This window comes from Melopsittacus undulatus, chromosome 1 (assembly GCF_012275295.1).
Source record: "Melopsittacus undulatus isolate bMelUnd1 chromosome 1, bMelUnd1.mat.Z, whole genome shotgun sequence".
NCBI lineage: Eukaryota > Metazoa > Chordata > Aves > Psittaciformes > Psittaculidae > Melopsittacus > Melopsittacus undulatus.
Genome location: NC_047527.1, coordinates 40,329,771 through 40,351,005, shown reverse-complemented (window position 1 = coordinate 40,351,005; position 21,235 = coordinate 40,329,771). Strand labels below are relative to the sequence as shown.

The 21,235-nt window shown below is 37.7% G+C and overlaps 1 protein-coding gene across 1 annotated transcript in view; it reads left to right on the top strand.

Annotated features, from left to right (window-relative positions):
- RP1 (RP1 axonemal microtubule associated) overlaps positions 1-21,235 on the top strand; it is a 179,103-nt gene that overhangs the window by 73,861 nt on the left and 84,007 nt on the right. Inside the window, 5 exon segments of the mRNA XM_034060203.1 lie at positions 315-540; positions 10,291-10,445; positions 11,043-11,121; positions 14,017-14,098; positions 16,868-16,923. Coding sequence (XP_033916094.1) covers positions 315-540; positions 10,291-10,445; positions 11,043-11,121; positions 14,017-14,098; positions 16,868-16,923 — 598 coding nt within the window.

The following is a 21,235-nucleotide window of genomic DNA, read 5'->3' as shown; positions in this document are numbered from 1 at the left end:
TCACCACAAACTGGATTCTGTCAAGAGATCTAAAACCAGACTGAATTGTTTGAGGTCTTTAGTCACTTTAAATAATATGGTAGTGAAGTAAGTAAAATTACATTTTCATACTACTCCATATGATTTTGCCTGATTGCTCTCAGATTCATTGTATATTAAAGCTTCATTTTCTGAAAAAACCCAACCCATTACTCTAGGTTATGTCAGCTGCACATTACCTACATGCCAGGTATAAGAGGGATTGCTAAAAGACATTGTAATTTGTCGTTTTGTTGTTTTGTTTTGTTGTTTTTTTTTTTTTTTTGTCATAACAGATTAATCTCAGAGGTCTTGGGCAGCTGTATAAAATCCGCATTGGCCACGACAACACTGGAAATGATCCTGGTTGGTATCTGGTTGAAGTCAGACTTAAAAGAGTAGCCCCTCTTTCTGATGAAGAGATATGTCTCCCCATAGAGTGCTGGCTTGCAGAAGACAAGGGTGAAGGTGATACGTGGAGAGAAGTGACAATAAGAAACTCCACAAAAGAGCTTTTGCCAGGTATGTGCTCAGTATTTTAGATCATGTGTTCACTGACCATAGCCTGTGAGTATATGACAGTTTTTTATGTTTCTTCCAGAGCAGACTGCCCAAAAGATAGGGTAACCATAAAACAATCCCTTACAAGTACTTTCTAGTTCAACAGAAACAGGAAGTGATCATTTTACCCCACTCCTTTCCTCCCCCATATCAGAAAAATAGCTATGGCTAGCCATCTTTCCCTGCTAAAATTCTTGATCTCTCAGAGTGTCCCTGAATCACTGGCAACTACTATTCTTTAGAGCAAGACATGAGGCAGGAAATGAAGGCATATCAAGGTATATAATGTTATGTGACATACAGTTCCTCTTAGCAAGTTTGATATCATCCTTTCTTGTGCTGCATAAAATATTCTTTACCAGAAATCCATGATCTGAATCATCACACACATGTTTTCCAAATCAGACTCAAGACAGAGCCATTCACATAGAAATTGTTATCTGCAGGGTAGCACTTAGGTACTTCAAAGTTAACCGCAGCTTTGACGCAGTTTATTCTTTTCAAGTGAAGCAGGAAATAGCCTATCATAAAACATTATTATTTTAAAAGTCCTGGGCCTCTGTGGAGGAATAAGAAGCCAGTATAATAATTTAGCATTATGGGTAGAATTCTCTTTACATTAATAGAATAACAACTATGAGCTGAAAGACAACACTGTCTGACAGTGGCAGGTCTTACATAGATAGGTGCTACCATTCAGGCAAATTGTATTCAAACTGAAGCAGTGAATATTGCAAGGAATCAGTGATTCAACATAAAAAAGGGTCATCATGCACTTAGTGATGATCAAACCATTTCAGATGGAAACATCAAAGAAGTGAAAACCTTAGCTCAAAGGAACATAATTCTCTGAAAAAGACATCAAGACTAGTGATATGTGGATGTTTGAAGGCCAAAGGCAACTACTGATCTCTATTACAGAGGCCAGAAGATGCTGAGAAACATGTATGGGGCATCTCACATTTCCTGAAGAGTATTTAGTGACCTGAATAAGGGATTTCAAAAACTGGGACTGATCAGGATGAGCCATGCCCTGTGATCATTAATTAATGCATACCACAGTACCATTTACTGTTTCTTACAGTGACATAAATATCTTATACTGGTGCAATAGAAAAATAGTACAGGAGCCAATTCGTTTTTATGAACGATTAATTCAACATCAATAACTCAAATCTGCATTACGCAGTTTGAAATTTGCATTCACAGAAATGTACTAGTATTCTGTTAGGCGCACTCCATTTATGTACTTGTACAGGAAGAATCAAGTCAGTTCTATCAAAGGTTGGGAATATGTTTAAAGCAGCACATTTATTTACATTTTAATCATTATATTACTGCTTCTTTCCTTGCCTTTACAGGAATATTATCTTTATTAAAATATATCTCTCAAGTTTGTGAGAAAAGAAATGTTAGGATATGGGAATTTCCAGAAATTGTAAGTTTTACAAATTAATTATCGATTTTAAGCACATTTAAATTGAGCATCAATATAAATTTAGCAAGGCCTCCCAAGGATTTCCTATTTAATTTCTCAAGAACAAGCAAATGAAACATTACCCATTTGGATTTCTCATTTAAAAGCTAATTCTTACGAGTACTGGACAAACCACATCAAGTCACTTTCGCCAGCAGAACAAACGATGTATTAATTGCTTAATGATAATTTTATATGATTTAGTAATTTGTATCCTGCACTCTCAATTCTATCTGCTATTTCCTAGTGGTATTAAATTTGCTTAACTATGAAAGTGATGTGATGGAAACTAAACAAAACGAACAAATATGAACTAAACTCAGAAGGCACTAGTTTTTAATTGCTCTTGTTTAACACTCACTTTGTTCTCAACTTCTCTCTTAGAAGAAAGGGTACCTTTTCCTTACCCTTTTTCTCCCTTTTTCCAGCCAAACTCTACTATGCACCCAACAGGGAACAAAAACCTTGGAGCTGATTTTTTATTCCTTGTCTTTCTTTTTTCTAGCTTCTCTTCTTCAAACATAAATTATACCCTGCTACATCCCATTTGGTTTTTTTTTCTCTGATTCTTCTACCCAGTCGCATGTTTTCCTAACAGTTCCAGATATTTTTATTTTCACAAACTTTACAAGTATTGGATTGTTCATTTGTTTCTGCTTTGGTTTGATTTCATCCCCTAGTTACATTGTGATTCACAAAATGAAAGAAAAATTGTTCAACTATTCTCTAACTGGGAAATTAGTGGTCATGCTCTGAACTGGATAAATCCTAAGTGTCACTCAATGAAAATAAGATAGAAGCTTTATTATGAATGCTTTTTACTCAGCTTTCTAATATCCTGATAACACAGGAGTGTTAGGGCAATCAGACCAGATCTGGCAGCTGACTGTGGGTGAGGCTTCTGCAGCTGCATGGCCCCAAGTCCAACCAGCAGTGAGGCTGACCATTTTCCTGGTCAGCGCATACAGAGAAAGCACATCTATATACTACAAATATATACATGTATACATGGCCAACTGCACAGATAACCCAGACAGCAGTTGTACAAACACAGACAGCACCAGCAGCCTCAATCTGTTCCCTTCTCTGGCTGAGAATGATGGAGGTCTACTGGTGGGATATCCATGTGTATGCATATGTGCAAGGTGGATGCTTCCAGCAGCTGAGCTCACACACTCCATCTGCTCAGCAGATGTCCTTGGATCCCAGTCTCCCCTGTTGCTGGCACCTGGATATATGAGCCCTCAAGTCTGCAGCCCCAGTTTGGCTGCTGATACAGACCATCTCATACACACACAAACGCACATGCAGAGTCACCTCACCCCTAGAGACACCCGTACCTCACTGTGTCTCTGGGAGCTGGTCAGGACTCCTATGGCCCCTCCAACATGTGGTCTTGCACATAAAGACATGAGACTGACCTCATCCTCTGCACTCGTGGACACTTAATTCTCTCCCTCGTCTCTCCAGTTGCCTTCATGCAGGACTGCAGCTGGGTCCCAGTCAAATTGTGGCACTCAGACCCCGTGTCCACACATACACACACACACACAGAGAACAGAGTCCTTCACCCAGAAAAAGTTAGAAAGCAAATTAATAGGAAGATGGGACAGACTGCACTGATCAGATACTGGACACAGCCAACCATACTAACAAGCAATGTTAACTTTCTCCAGTCCTTTTGATCCTTCGATTCCTCTATTTTCCCACACTTGCTCCTCTCAAATCAGATCCATCTCTTCCCTTGACTTTTGTTCCTCTTCTACACATCTCATAATAAGTCCTGTGCACACCAAAAATACTCCACCACTCTGTCTCATATTGCCCACATCCCTAGGCAGCAAACCCCAGCAGTCTGCTAAATACTGCAGAACTGACCCATGATAGGTTTCATGCCTAGACACTAGGACTGAAACTCTCCTGGGACAGCCCTGCAGGTGCTGGGAGAGGGTGTCTCTTCCTCTGGATCCTTGATCTGGGTTCCTGCCTGATTGTGGAGATGGGACTGATGGCTCCTGTGATGGGCCTGGGAGAAGCAACAGCAGGGTGTTACTTGAACTCCCCTCTACCAATATCTGTCTGTGCTCCTTTACTAGTGTGCAAGAAGATCTTTATTACACATCCTAACATGGATTGTCTTCAGATACGGCTGAAGTTTTTGATCTAAGGGGGGGGGGGGGCATGATACAGGAAGTGCTGAATTTTCTTATTGTTCTCTTATGTGAACATAAACTTCAGATAAGAAGATAAATCAGTAATTCTGCCTTGTTCTTGTTCACATAATTGAAGGAATAACTGCACTGACTTGAGATAAAAGACAAATATTGAGGCTGAGACAGGAAAAACTCCAGCTCAAAAGATTTAGATTTCTCTTCCACTTGGAGAAAAGTGCAGGCAAATACAGAAAGGTTAGAAATGTGCTCACTGACTGAAATAGTGCAAAGGAGGACTAAAGAAACTAGTAATGACTCAAGCACTATCTCTACAAAGTTTGTATCACTGTTTAATCACTCAGAAAGTACCAACTACATAGGTAAATAGCCAAACTTCTGTTTCTTATTGTAAAATTGATTACTAAGTGTGGTTTTGCAAAGCTGGTAATTTTCTTACATGTTATGAATAATATTCCTGAATTATTTCTTTTAGAATATTGCTCCAAATTGCAGTTGTGGAGATTACAAAGCCTGAGAACTCTAATTCTAATTGAAATGTCTTCACATGATAGCATTTTTGTATGTATGTCTTCTCAAATAATATATGCAGCACTTCTGAGGAAGATAGTCCTTCTTAACCACTACCATCCATTAAGAAATTGTTCCCTTTTAGCCTTAATGCTGCAGCAGTCTGTATCTTTACTCTTCTCTCATGGCAAAATGCCAGTCACTATTTGTGCAACCCAGGTAGTAAAACTCAGTGATAAAACCACGTCTTGCTGTTTAACAAATCAAGCCAAAATGACCATTTAATTCAAGTAGACACGTCATATGGAAAAAAGGTAGAACCCAGAATAGTACTGTGTAACACTGTTATAGTATCTTGTATGGTCATCATTAAGGCAGGACTGAACAGCAAGACTTTGGTAATTTTAATGCTGTATATAATTTACCATCTCTCTAGGTTTTGTATTCTTTGGCCAATATGTATGTTTGCACTAGCAGCCTGATGGAAGTGGATTTGTGCAGTGAAGTGGATGGTGCTAAAAATCCAATGAGCTAAAGGTCCAATGTCCTCATTATGTGTATTTGGGGGGAAGTTACTGTGGCCTTGTTTTAATCTGTTCCCACAGACTGACTGCCAATTTGGGGCAAGATAATTGTCATTGTGTTCTTGGAACATATCCTCTGGTGGAGTTTAATCTGAAAAGAATCTGTTTTTTTCCTCCATGCTGCAAAACAGAAAGAAGTAACTAGGAGATTGTTTCTTGATTCAAACTAATGTGCTGTTGTAGGCACACCAATGTCATTAGGCTCAGACAGCTGTAATGCAGAGGAAGCTTATCTAATGTATATTGAGTAATAAGTGCTAAGTGTACTTATCTTGAATTCTTCTGCTCATAACTAGAGTTCTAAAATAATGACTATACTTTGAGTAGAATCTTTGGAAAGAACTGACAATGGGATCATAGCTTATACTAAGCAGAAAAACACCAATATTTCTACAGTGAAAATTTTCATTTTCTTATTCTCACCAAGAAATCCTCCTTTCATTCTACTAGGATTATTTTCTTCTTCTCCCAAAGCATATCAAAATATTAACTTAGTCTTTAATGCAAAGCAACCTGCAATGCTTGTTTACTGTTTACATAAGTCACTGAATTTTATGCTTTACTCCCTCAGAAGGTAATGAGAATTATGTATTGTGCTCGCAGATTGGGGCCAAACTAACTCTAACCATTGGTGAAGTATCAGGAACATAGCACCCTTCTATCCTAGAAACCCTAATTCAGGTGCCCAGAATAAGAAATCTGGACAAAAGAGTTCTCTAAGTTGCAATCTGTTGCTCTCAGTATGCCCTTAAGTTACCTTTTCTTCATAACCAGAGAAAAGAAAACCTGCCTTTCCATCTCCCTTTTATTCCAGGTAGTTAATGTTCTTATGTTATCAGTAGATACCAGAAGCTGGAATTGGGACTTAAAAAAACACCTGAAGCCTCATGATAATGTCTCAGGAGATAGCAGTAGTAGCATTTTTATGGACTGAACCAGTATAAATTTGGTACTTGTACACTTGACTGCTCAATGACTCCTGTAGTATTTTTGATATATTTTGATATGTCGTTTTTCAACATAGTTATTATACTGCTTTAATGTCTGTCTTTCATGGAGCCTTTAAGAAGCTTCCCACCTCTGTCTGAAAACATTTTATCTCCCTTTATTCAAACGTTTCATCCACACATCCACATCACAGAGTTTTCTGTTTGATTATAGAGCTTATCTAAAGTTACCCTTTTAGCAATTTGAAGATCTCAATCACTTATTTTCTGAAAGGTGTTTGTTTTTGTTTTTTTTTTTTTTTGTGAGTTGTAGCTGAGACTTTTTCCTGCTATTCTGTATTAATAGTCTTCTATCCTTTACTAAAGTTACTGTGTCCTTCTATTATTGTGATGTGCCCCGCATTAGACAGGTGTCTAGATGAGAGTTTAACAGAAATTCTGAAACAGTACTTTATGGCTTCTGTTGATTGGTTTGGTTTATGATACTGTTTTTGACTTTTTCTTTCTTTTTTTTTTCATTTGTGTTGCCTATGGACCTACATCTCTGTCACCCCAGTGTTCAGCTGGTGTATCTTCACCAAATCAGCGTATAGTGAAATTAAATTGCTACTACAGGACAGAGGATTGAGCAATAGAGTTCTAATTCTCAGGGGGTTGGGATGGCCTTTACTTATTGCAGTGAACCAGGACTTCATTTCAGATGTGGCAGCAATAGGAGCCTTTGTGTAGGTCAGTTTCTCAAAGGAAATTAAACCAGAGTCACAGAAGCTGAACATGTTTTCTAGGGTCTTTTTATTTTACTCTATGCAAAAAAAATCCTATGTTTTGTGAAGATACAGAAGGCTACAAACTGGCAAATTTCACGCATGGTGAATCTTGCTGTCTCAGCAGTGCATTTGACTGCTAGGTTTGTTCTCCAGATTCGGCGGTATCTGTTCCCTGTGCTCATCAAACTACTGGTGTACCTTGCCTTTTCTTTTACAGAGTGACATCATCCTTCTTATTCTTACAGTTAAGCAATCTGTAGCTCAGGGGCTACTAACACTTGCACCTTTTGTAGCTGTTCTGCGATCTAGAGGAACTGCTTGACAGGGGTTGAAAAAATTCCATCCACTCAAGCTGGTCTGTGCCTAGGTGTCCATCTGTACAGACAGCCTCCATAATCTATTTAATGAACATTCATTTATCCATAGTGATGTGTTCGAAGTAGGCATGTACAATGTGTTTTGAAGAATATTCTTGTTGTTTAATTTTTTGTGTATTTCCTATAAAATGCATTGTAACAAATAAGGAAAATGAACATTCCATTTATTACCCTAATATAGCAGCCCGTACTGTTAATTTGTGCAAAAATTTAAAGTACAAACTGATCTTTTTGTTAAGAAGGTTCCTTTAGAAATAATGCAGATCATGTAGCCTAAATAAATGCCAGACCTAACATTTTCCAGATGGGAAAAATGTATAGACCCAAGGAGCTATGGAAAATATTTCCTGGTTCTTTACATTTCAACATGTGCATGTTTTCTACTTCAGACTGATTTAGTTAGGCTTGTAGCAATAGAATCTGTACTTGATTAGATCATTATAGTCTCTCTGGTTACCACAGAGATGCACAGTGCTACAAAAGGAACTGTAATTCATTTATCTGTTAATATCTTTGTGTTGTGTTATAATTATCTCTTATTCTGTTCTGGTGTGTTCTCCCTTCAGGAAAGAAAGAACTTGTTGGTATTTTCTTCTTGTATTAATTTGTTGTTAAAGGATTCTTAAAACCTTGAATATACTTTGAAATTTTGCTTATAGGTACTTAAATTTTGCAGCTTTGATCACAGAATTTAATTGTAGATGTAAGTGATGCAGACACCAATCTTTGTATATAAACACTCATTACATAAAGTCTCTACCATTTCCTTAGCTCCCACAGATGTTTTTTCTTTTTCAAAACTGAAAATGTAAGTCAGAATGTAAAAGCATGGAGGAGACTTCATGTCGATATGTCCCTGCTTTTACTAACCTGCAGTTCAGTCCTATTATTCAAATGGCTGTTCACAGATTAATATCATTGTTAAGTTTTCTTTTGGAAGTGTGATCTCTCTTCCACACACTGACAGATATTTGCCCTTTCATGAGTAGTGCAGCTCTCTGTTTTGCTGCATGTTTCCTGTCATAGTTTGCTTATCCTCTGTTCTTTGGCCAATTTTTTGTTTGCCTTATATTCTCCAGCTGCTAATCTGGACACAGGTGTGATTAGACTAAGAGGTAGAATATAAAATGTCATTTGGATATATAGCTCAATTATGCTAATTATCATGTCCATTTATCTTTGTTACTTGCAATTTATATCTACCATTTGTTTTAATATATTTTTATGTTAAAAATCTGAAATTAGTTTTTATAATGCTCTACCAAATTTTTGAAGATGTGTGTGTATTACTAAGGTCAGTTATATGTCCTGGGCTGGGTTGGTACACTAATGTATGGATGTGAGAACTTCAGTGAATGCTTGGAGCTACACAAAATAATAAAATAGACCAAGGGGCACAACACCTATTTTGACTTAAAGTTGTAATAGTGATAAAGAGATGGAGATACTCTCTTTACCAGTTTAAGATAATTTGATGCAGTTTAAAAGAAATATCCTAATCTGGTTAAGCATACAGTCAACATCAACACTTCCTGCCTACCTTTTAATATATGTAGGGCTATTTTCTTCCCTTAATTATTTGCAGTATTATTTTACTACTTGCTTAGCTTCTCTACCGGGAATCATAAATAGCTGTTCTTCAGTGATGGTGAATATTTGAATTTTATAAGCTGCCTTGGGGTCCAGTGAATTAAAAATTGATGGAAATGTCAGATTCTACAAGCTATTTGGTGGTTTAAGCTTAATAGTATTTTAATTCATTTTTTTTGTAGGATATTGCTCAGTTTCAAGCATTTTGTTATAATTTTCTGTTTTCATCTTAGTTTCTTCTTAACAGTAGTGCTTAATTGTGTGTTAGGGCTTCTACTGCCTCTCTTCACTCCCAAGAACTATTAAAATTACCCATTAGTGAAAGAGCAATCTCTGTGATCTACTACATCGCAGCAGAAATGGCCAGCTGTGATTAGAATAGAAACACTGCATGGAAAAATTGCCATTAAGATATAAACAGGATTTTTTTTTCTTAATCATAAATGAAATATAAGAGCATGTGAGTACTACAAATATATATTTTTAAATAAGTTTGCATATCTGAATAATTATAAAGATAATATCAGTATGGAGCAAAATATGTTAATATAGTAGCTCTGAATTATATTCCAGAATTCTTTGAAGATAAGCGTACATTTTTTGTGTGTAAGACTTTAGTTTAGACTAGAAGGAGAGGCATTAAAAAGTTATATTTTCACTGAAAGCTGTTTTAAAAGGGCTAGCATCCACTAGTGATAAATACTGAAACTTTCAAATGCAAATTGTCTGCTTATTATAGATGAGGGAGCCCATTAATCTACTTGCTCACCTTTGTATGTGATGTGAAAATTTAAACCCCCTAGGATTCATGATTACTGTTCTCCTTTTAAGATGAAATGAAGATTGACCACCCAGAAAATTCTGCTTTGCGTAAATCTGGAGGTTGAAAATGCCTTGGTACCAGTGGAAAACAGCTATTGTTTGTGACCATGACTAGGCACAGTTAGTTGGTCTCCAGATAACTTGCCAAGAAAGACCTTGTGAATCAGGTCCTGAAAACATGAATAGTCAGCAGGGAGTGAGAGCAGAAAATGGAGCACTGGGGATGGGCTGCTTTGCTGAGCAATGCACAGCAATACTCAACATATTGCACTTCTTTTAAGCTTGGTATTTTCTAGTTTTTGTGCAGAGAATTACAGTATTTGAACATGGAAGTGACAAATGCATGCATAGCTGTTGCTAATTTCAAATTTGAAAGTCAGTGCAATCTTCTGGCAAAATTTTGGTGGGAAAGCTTTTGAATCATATGCACACTGCAAGGATAATCTCAAGCTTTTTCTTTCTTTAGTGTTGGTATATGAGGTCCATGTATACACGGGTGCTAAACCTGGCGCTGAAACAGATTCTAATGTTTATATCAACCTCATTGGGACAAGAGGAGATGCTGGCAAAAGGAAGCTCCACAGATCTAAGAATAATAATGTAAAATTTCGACAAGGACAGGTGAAGTAATAATAATGCTACCTCTGGTCAGTAAAAGTAATTTATGGCTAGTAGACTCTTTCTTCAAGTCTTTTCCTATTTATAAGTTTTATTCAAGCAGTTTACCATTTTATAATATATTTTTTTTATTAAAAATTACTTGCAGAATTATCACATATGAATAACTGATCTTCTAGTTCAGTAATTTGCTGAGAACATTGGCTAGGAGAATTTGAGTACTCTTAGTTACTTACATTGCACATATACAGAAAATGGTGACAACATTTTTTGTTCTCCCAAACAGATCACTGAATTTTAGAAGCAAGTTCTAAATCCTTATTCCCAAGTATGTTTTCCGGTCTTGGTGAGGCAGACAGGACTGAAAAGAGTAATACAGAGATGATCAAATAATTCTTTGCAACTGATCATTGTGCCATGTCAAAGTGCTGTTTCTGTGAAGTAATCTTGAGATGTTATTTACCTTAGAAAGCTTTAAAGGGTCCTCACTATTAATTTGGAAAAAAAAAGAGAGAGAAAAAATAAACTATTCTATACTGTTATAGTCAAAGCAATAGCTGTGTTCAAGACCTTTATCATTTTCCTTGTATGGTTCCACAGATGGATATTTTCTGCATAAAGGCTGTCTCACTGGGAGACTTGGAGAAAGTTCTGATTAGCCGTGATGGAGCCTGTCCAGGTAGGATTTAACTTCCCAGAGACCAATCTGTTTTCAAGCCCTTTTTAAACACAATGCACTTTATTTATATTGCATCCTTCATACAAAATATGACAGAAGGTCATGCAGTGATAAAAAGCCTTCCTGCAGACTGGTCACTGTGGTGGGATGGCGAAAAACAGTAGTAATGGAAAGTAAAAAGGACATGAGTTTAATGTCAAATGCTCTCATCCTACTCTTTGTTTTCAAGTTTATTTATAAGAAAATCCTATTTAATTGCATAGAAAACTCATGAAAGCATAGCTCACACAGGTAAAATAATCCTTCATTAGACAAACTGTGAAGACTGGACAGAACAGAACTAAAGATCATGAATACTTGCTTTACTACCAAACAAATTTTGAGTAGCTGTAGCATGATGCCCTTGCTGCTCTGGGCAACAGCAGAGGATTTGGATATTTTTTTAATCTGTGCAAGTAACATGGAGGTTTTCCAGTGAATGACACAGCATTCAGCTTGCACGTTTTTCAGAAAAAGCAAACAAAAAAAAAGAGACAATTTTGTGATGAGGTGTATTTTTGGTACAGGCCCTTGAGTTGTGCACCTGTGGAATGATGTAAATGAAGACAAAGCTATTATTTAAAAGCATCAAAGATGCAAATACTGCAAATACATTTGCAGATTAAGATCTAGGAAGGAGCCAAGTGAAGAGAAGGTTTTTTTAAGGCAGCTGGGGGCTACACTGTTTCAAGATTAGAGAAGCCCTTTTACCCTGCTCTGAAATGGCCTGGAGCAACATCCATGTTGCTGACCGTACTGTCTAAGACTCTGAGCAAAATTACTCTATTACAGAAGTAGCCTTATTAGTGCAACCTTGGTATGGGGTGTAAACTTGATTCTGGTATCTCTGTAGTTTGCTAGTTTGCTTCTTTCAGCAATAGAGATGATGGTATAACTGAGAGTTTCACATCCTAGTAGGCCAAGGCATAACACAGAAGGTAGTGTGGTGAAGACTACCTTCACTCTATTTCCCCAGGACACCTCTCTTCCTTTGTCTTTCCTTTAATAAGCAACATAGTTATATCACTGGAAGAGCATTACAAATCTGCAACCAGAGTTAGCTATCTTAAGCTCTTCTATTGCAATAGCCATTTGTGGATTTACAGGATCGTCTAAAGGAGACAATGGGTTGAATTCTATCTATATGCCTCAGTGAATAAGAGGCACAGACAGATCTCACAGACTTCTTTTAATGTGTATCCAAACTTAGCCCCAGATAAGCCTGGCCTGAGGTTAGGGGGCTTGCGAGCTGGAAAAGGATGGTGAGTCAGGACAGGGGCTGTCTAGAGACCCAACCTTTTGGGAGCTGAGAGGGAAGAACGAATGTTTCTTTAGTGGTGAGGCTTCGCTTTAATCATATCACTCGCTGCAGGATAGGGCAGAAGGTCTTTAGTCTTGTAAGTATCATAGAACATATGCTTTTTTGGGGGTTCCTAGACTGCAGTGCATAGATCTTCTCCCTCAGCCATTGTGAATGAGGAAAGAAAAGGGAATTTGTCCTAGGTTTTGGTATTGGTCAGGTGTGAGCCACTAGATGATGTGTCTTATCTTCTGAAAGAACCTTCTCCTCCATAGAAACCTTCCATACATTCCTGTACATTTACAGAAGCAACACTTTTATTTTTTGGCCTGTTTCAAAGTGATTTGCCTGCTTGTTGGTTAATGTGGTTAATTGGAAGGCTAGTAGTATCTGCAATATAAGAGGGTGATGGAAGAAGCTTGCAAAGTGTCCTAATGTGCCCTGGGCCTGAAGTCTTTAAGGAGAAATACCATTTTGTTCCATGCACTGCCTGGGCAAGACCTCCACACGGGACAGAGACTGCTGCCCTCTAGGGACTTCCAGACTCAGATGCAGAGCATGAGAATAAATAGGTCAGTTGTATGCTTCTGACTGAAACATCCTTCATGCTAGTTTTTTACAATGTGCTGTTAAATAATGTTGTGAGTAAGGCAAAATGTCATAAGCAACATGACAACTTGTGAGTGGTGCAGACACAGTGAAAACAGGATATTTGAATGGTGCTTTGCAGAGCTGTACCGGGCACTAGGATGGTTATTGGAAGTGATCCAAGTGATCAGCATGGATGCAGCAGCGGTTACTGCTGTTAGGGAGAGAAAAAAATCAGTAGCCCTACAGAAGTGAGGCTGCATAGGTCTGTGCCTGCTGGTCCTGCTAGTAGCAAGGCTGAATATGTGTTGCCAGGTGGCACACACAGACACATTTATAAAGCACATATATGTATGCACATGGCTGGCCACACAGATCAACACAGGAACTCAGCACATACACAAACACAGTCTCAGTGGCCTTATCCTATTTCCCTCTCCAGCTGATCAGAATGACAGTCCATCAATGGTAAATATATCTATCTATCTATCCAGTTTGACATATAAAGACTCCAGTAGCTGACCTTAGACACCCAGTCTATCCAGTTGTTGGCCCTGGATCCTTGGATCTTCTGTTTTCCCAGTTACTGGAACCTATACAAAGCACTTCCAAGGCTGCAACCCCATTTCATTTGCAAATGACAGCAACAGTCTTAATAATTAGTTAATTAATACTCTTCTATGTGCAATAACAAGTTCACCCAAAATGACCAAAATTTCCACCTTTCACAGAGGTCTCACTAAGGAAAAAAACCCACTTATCTCAAAATAAAAAGAGCAAGGCAGAGAAGAATTAACATTGTATCTCTTGTGAGAGACACAGAATAATAAAACTTTCATTCTGTTAATATATCTTATCTATTTAGCTTAGCTCTGTCTTATTATGATGTGTTTCTGCTGTTTTTTTTTTTAATTTTAATACAAAAAATGCATTATTTTGCATGATAAACTTTTGTCATCACAATGCAGGCAATGGATGGTTCCTGGACAAGATTGTCATCAAATATAAAGAAGGAAAGGAAGATCGGGAAGTTGTATTTCCTTGTAATAGGTATGCCATTAATGGGTAAAAAGCATTTGCTACACTTCCAGCAATCTGAGGAAAAAAAAAATTGAGAACAAATATGTGCACACAGCCTAAATGTATGAGCACTGTCCCAGAGTTTTTCAAGATACAAGGAATGCAGGATTTTGCCATTGAAGACAACACTGTTTCTGTAAGGAGCATAGCCTTGTGCAAAGAAGCCCAAAGCCAAATGTTGCATAGGAGGAAAAGTGCATTGATTTTTTTTTTTAATCTAAATTATACAGAGAATACACATAAATAAATAAGCTCTCAATACTCAATGTTTTAAGAAGTATTATGTGTAAATATTTGATGATATAGTTGTCATCACAGAAACATGGCGGGATGGCTCACAAGTGGAGTGGATGATTACAAACTCTTCAGAACGTATAGGCAAGAAAGGAGAGGCAGTGGTGTAGCTCTGTATGTTAAGGAAGGAGGGTTTAGATTGTCTAGAGCTTAATGATGGTGACAATGGGGTTGAGTGTTTATGGATAAGAATTAGGTGGAAAGCCAACAAGACAGATACCATGGTGGGATTCTGTTATAGCCCATCCAACCAGGATGAAGCGACAGATGAAATATTCTATAAGCAGATGAGAGAAGTCTCACAATCACTAGCCATTGTTCTCATGGGGGACTTCAACTTACCAGATGTTCAATTGAAATACAAGACAGCAGAGAGGAAACAGTCCAGAAGGTTCCTGGAGCTGAGGGAAGACACCCACTGCAGCTGCTGTTTGTGAATAGCAAACGATTTGTGTCTGATGTGGTGGCTGGAGGCTGCCTTGGGCAAAGCGATCATGAAATTATAGAGATTTTGATTCTCAGAGAAGTAAGAAGGGCGTCAGGAGAACTGTTACCTTGGAATTCTGGAGGGCAGGCTTCAGCCTGTCGAGGAACCTGTCTGACAGAGTCCCTTGGGAGGCAGTCGTGAAAGACAAAGGAGTCCAGGAAGGCTGGATATTCTTCAAGAAGGAAATCATAAAGATGCACAAGCAAACCATCCCCATATGCTGAGACATGAGCCTGCTGCTCATGGCTTGGATGGGTGTGCACTTCACTGGGTAATACTGTCAGGCTGGCTGAGCCCAAAGAGTGATAGTCAATGGAGTTACATCCAGTTGGCAGCTGGGCACAAATTATGTTCCCCAGGGTTCAGTGTTGGGGCCAGTTCTGTTAAATATTTTTATCAATTATCTGGACAAACGGGATTGGGTGCACTCTCAGTATGTTTGCAGATGACACCAAGTTGGGTGGAGTGTTGATCTGCTTGAGCTGTTATCATATTGGGATAATTAATATAGTAGAATTTTCAGAATTCTAATTCAGATCAAGATAATTATATTCTGTAGTATGTGACCCCCAGAATTTATGAGTTTGGGTTAGGGTTAGGGTTGAAATAATTTCCATGTTATTTTGAGAACAGTGCCTGAAGTCTTGAAAATCTTTAGGTGTTCATTAAAGACAGCTCTCCTCCTCTTGGAATCCTATCTCTTTACTAAAAAACAGGGTCTCAGTTTGCAAGGTTCCTGGAAATGAGTAGCTAAAAACTATTTACTCCCTTCAGAATTATTATACTAATGATCAGGTTTTTGGTTTAGTTTTCCTTTTTGGTGGTTAGGCTTTTAAACTGGTTTGGTGTGCATTAAAGATGGTTATTGGAAGAGCAGATGAATGAGAGGATTGTTTTTTTTAATTTCAAGGAGATTTTTTAAAGTCAAGGAGATTTCTCTAAAGGGTGGGATACTTAATAAAGACACTGGGCTGTCTATAAAACTGCCTTGTCAAAAGGAAATTATCAAGCTCTTAGGAAAAGATTAGGGACATTATGTATAGAACTAGAGGACTTCTGTCATTGTTCACCTGCAGTGTAAGTGTGCTGCCAATGTGTCAAAGTTTGATTTCTATTTTTAGAAAGTGCTAGTGATCTTTTTTTCTTAAGAGGGAATAATGAGATAGGTCACAAAAGTTAATCAAGCTATTTATTGCAACAATAGTTGAAATACAGTGAACTTTAGACTTCATGTATAAGAGATTTATTCATAGAGGTTGTTTTACATATGAGAAGTGAAACGTATTATGGATCCTTCAGTTTAAGCATATGTAACCTCAGCATGGAGACAATAGAATAGTAGCTGTTAGTGAGCAGATATTTATGGATTTTTGAATAAATGGGATTGTTAAAGACTTTGAAGTGTTATATGAACAAGGGGAATCGACTGAATGAGTACAGATATATGTTTATAGTGAAATGATATTGCAAGAAAGCACCTTAAATTCATCTGAATAACAAAAAGGGAAGTAAAAAGAGAAGTTCAGTTAATTGCTGCAGATCTACAGAAGCTGTAGAAACTTCCAGACCTGCACTGGTTACATATAATTTTAAGTACAACGGATAGAGCTAACCACTGCAGGTTAGGTCACCCCATGAAATACACAGGTGAGTCTCTGATCCTGTAAATACTTAGTATTGCTTATAATGTAATTTGTATAGTACTGTAGTACTTTGCATAGCTACCATGATAATTCGTATTTGCCTGGATCAGAGTGAGCCAAATTCTCCTAATATGAAGAAGGTTAACTTTGATGAACCAACTTATAAAAGAAAATTCAATCTAGAATGTAGCTTCACTGCATAATTTGACTAAAAGGTATAAAAATTACTATTGAAAAGAGAAGGTAATTGTCAGATTACTTGTAATATACTGATAATTTTTATTAATGCTAATATTTTTGTTTTTGCAATGAAAGATGGTTAGATGAATATCAAGATGATGGGAAAACTGAGAGGGAGCTAACTGCCAATAGTAAGTATTTTGTTGAAAAATATTGGTATTATATATACTTAATATTGGTGTTGTATATACTTAATGCCTAGTTATTATTGAAGAACCTTTCTGAATAAGACTTTAATTTAAGAAGAAAAGTGATAATAAAGCTTGCTGACATTTTTTTCTGCTCATATTTTAGAGGATGACAGTTCAACGAAGACATTCCTTAAAGGTAAGAGATGTTTACTACACCATTATTTTTGCTATTTGAATTTAATCTGCAAATCAGTATTGCGACAAATACATAACTTTATGACCTCAATGTATACATATACTATCAGCTTTGAGAGAAAATGAAGATAAATTGGTGGCAATAGTCTAGAGAAAGGACTAGGCCTTTATAGGTAATTGAGAAAAACATGCTGCTCATATACTATTTCTGGTTTTCTTCGTATTTCCACTATTCTGTCTTAAAATCAGCCAGGAATTCCCCTGAGAAGAGATTCAAGTGTTGTTTTGTTTATGCCAATATCACTGTCATTTAATATACAGGGACAGGTCCCCTAGCAAACATCAGCAAGTTGAAAAATGTGTTGTGAAGTGTCAGTGGAAACATTTTCAGGTCAAAATCCATCAGGGTATTCTTGAAGTAAGCAGAAATAATGCAGGTTTAAAGTCCATATCCGTTAGTGAAACTAAACATAGTATAGGCATTCAGTTGAACAAATCTGTTTGAATTGATACAAAGATTTTAATAAAAATTACCCGTTTTTATACCTACAAACACAGCCTCATCACTGAAATATGCTTGCATCTTCAAAGTGTTTAAAATTTGAGATACCATCTCTGGGTTTCTCCCTAACCAGAATCACAGAATCCCAAGGGTTGGAAGGGACCTCAAAAGATCATCTAGTCCAACCTCCCTGCAAGAGCAGGGTAACCTAGAGCACATCACACAGGAACTTGTCCAGGCGGGCCTTGAATATCTCCAATGTAGGAGACTCCGCAACCTCCCTGGGCAACCTGTTCCAGTGCTCTGTCACTCTTACAGTAAAGAAGTTCTTCCTGATGTTAACGTGGAACCTCCTATGCTCCAGTTTACACCCATTGCCCCTTGTCCTATCATTCACTGGATATCACTGAAAAAAGCCTAGCTCCATCATCCTGACACCCACCCTTTACATATTTGTAAACACTGATGAGGTCACCCCTCAGTCTCCTCCAAGCTAAAGAGACCCAGCTCCCTCAGCCTCTCCTCATAAGGGAGGTGTTCCACTCCCTTCATCATCTTTGTGGCTCTGCGCTGGACTCTTTCAAGCAATTCCCTGTCCTTCTTGAACTGAGGGGCCCAGAACTGGACACAATATTCCAGATGTGGCCTCACCATTGCAGAGTAGAGGGGGAGGAGAACCTCTCTTGCCCTACTAACCATACCCTTTCTAATGCACCCTAGGATACCATTTGCCTTCTTGGCCACAAGGGCACATTGCTGGCTCATGGTCACCCTCCCATCCACCAGGACCCCCAGGTCCCTTTCCCCTTCACTACTTTCCAGCAGGTCAACCCCCAACCTGTACTGGTATGTAGGGACAGACTAACAAAAATATTTTTGCAAACATTTAACTGTAAATGTGTATTCTGCGCAGGTGTGTCTGGGAACTGGATGGGAGAAACTAACTTTAAATGCCTATAAACATTTACATTTGTCTCTGAAAACAGCAACTTGCCTTCTGTAGCATGAGTCCTGATCTCTCAGTTTAATTCCAGTTTCAGTTAAAATTAAATCATTTATATTCAATCAAACAGTTTAGCCAACAGCATTATTGTTCTGTGGCAACATAACTTTGACAAGAGGAGACTGATTAACTCAGATAAGTCAAGGCTTTCCCACAGAGAAATTTGATTTTCATGACTGATTTGCAATAGGATTCTGCATTCTGCTAAGTGCAGAGTTCAGAGATGCAACCATAATATCTATTTCACATTATGTTCAGAAAAGATGATATTTTACTACTAATCTAAGATTTTTTTCCAATGCAACTTCATTCTCCATTATGCTATAATAAGCAGGCACAGATGCACAAGCTGCTGAGAGCCTATACGTGTCAAGAGTGGTTAGACACAATATTTTGACTATGAAGAGAAAGGAGTGGCTTATTCTTAATCAGTTTGTGAAATATCACACTGTCAAAACATCCGGGAGAACCCAAAGAGTATGTGTGGATGTCTTAGGCTGAGATCAGAGATTCTGAATGATGAAGGTGTAAAGAAGAACATTTTTAATAAGTGTTCTGCCAATTAGCCATGCATCATCTTAGCTTGAATTGCTCTTTAGCCATCTTTTCTTCACCCAGGGGCATTCCAGTGAGGAACTGAGATAGGTGAGAAATTGTGCTTTTATGCTGTATGTAGAAAAGATGATCAGCAGTACTGATCTCAGGATTGTTCATAGTTTAAGTTGTGTTGTCGTACTGGTTGTAGACCTTGCATGTGAAAAGACTGAGTTTCATAGGAGGCTAATAATCACAACAGGTTTGGAAATCTGTCTTGTACTCAAATCTTTGTCAATCCATCATGACACAGTTCTAGAGTTAGAGCTGATAAGAGAAAATTTCAAAGATGCAGAGTCTTGGAAGGAAAAATAATTGCCTTAAATTCTCCCAGCAGCTGTAGCAGTGAAGATTCACATGGTAGAGCAGATAGTGATAAGCAGTCCCCTTCACAGTGGAAGTGAAAACTTTCCATACAAGGTACATTTACTGAATAAGAGGCAAGCAGCAGTGTTGGTGTTAGGGAGCCAATGTTTAATGTATTCATATGGTTATGTTCTATATGAGCTTCACTTTGCAGGTAGGCTTCAGAGAAAGCCATAAAAAGTTGATTGGCGTAATTCAGAGTTTATGTATTTTTGGGATAAGATCAATGTGCTTAGGTCAAGGCTAAAGCCAAAGTTATAAACCAGGACACTTTATAAGACATTCTGAAGGTCAGAAACCTCATTCTCTTTGGTCGAGGCTAGCAACTTCTTCAACCACATAGCCAAAGAAGAGAGTTTGAAAGTCATCATTGCAACACAGGTTACTTGAGGGCTCATGGTCCTTTTTCAGCCAGGCTGGCATTATGCTACCTTTAATGAAGAGTAAATCCCAGACCTCTGTGAACACTGCTGCTGGCTATGGATTCTGACAAAATGCAGTATGCCCATAACAGATTTTCTCAGCAACCTTTGTACATCTGTAGTTTACAGAGAAGCTCTGTCAAATCAGGCATTGAAATGGATTTATTTGTATTCTTGTGATTCCACCTTTTGATGGAAGATAAAAAGACAAAGTGTATTGTCCTGGTAGAGAAGGCAGACAGCTTCTCTCAGCTCTCAAATAATAAAGTTGTTTTGAGAGAGGACAAGACTTTGCATCACTCTCTAAAAGCTTCATACATTGGAGGGAAATTTTCCTACTTCATTCTTTATCTCCATTTCATTTCCTTTTTTGCTTCAAAATAAGTTAAGACATTTCTCTCAAAGCAAGGAGGCAAGACACAGTTTATTCCAATGTTGTCCATGCTGCAGTCATTTCAAAGGAGATAGGTTCCTGTAGTGTGATTCCTGTAGGGTGCTCTGTGGTATTGTGGGCTTTTGTGAGTGGTGAATAATATACAGTTCAACATCCATGAACAGAATTCAGTTAATAGATATTGATAGGTTGGCTCTTGTGTTGTGCAAGGTTGCTAGTATTAAGATACATAGAAAATTAATAAGAAAAGGGAAAATATTCAGTATATTCTTACATGACTTAATTTGGTTTTAAATTATTCTCTATCTTACAAGTATCTGTTAATTCAGTAAGAATAATCAGAGAATTCTCAACCTATAAAGGTCTTGGTCCTGCTTCTAAAAAGCAATGACAGTATATATTGGTGGGTGGATGCTTAATTTCCTAAGAAAATAAAATATCAGACTGACTGCTGTGCCTCAAGGCAACAGAAATTCCTACAATCCCCAGGAAGTAAGCAACCTGCTCCTACATCTAACAAAGTGTGAATGTCATTCTCAGTCTTAAAAGAAAAACACACCAGAGTAAAAAACCTGGAGCAATGTGTTATAAAAGTGATGGTGACAATCCTCTAAAAAGACATAAATTGTTCATATTAAAGAAACCCCATCCAAACAAATGAAAATAAAAACAAACAAACAAACCAAAGCCAAAACAAAAAACCAACCAACCAAAAGAACCCCCCTCCAAACCTAAAAAAAACCCAAAAAACAAAACAAAAGCAAAGCAAATCAAACAAAGAATAAAAAAAAAATAAATAAAACCACCAGAAAAAAAGGCTTCATTTTCAGTTTCCT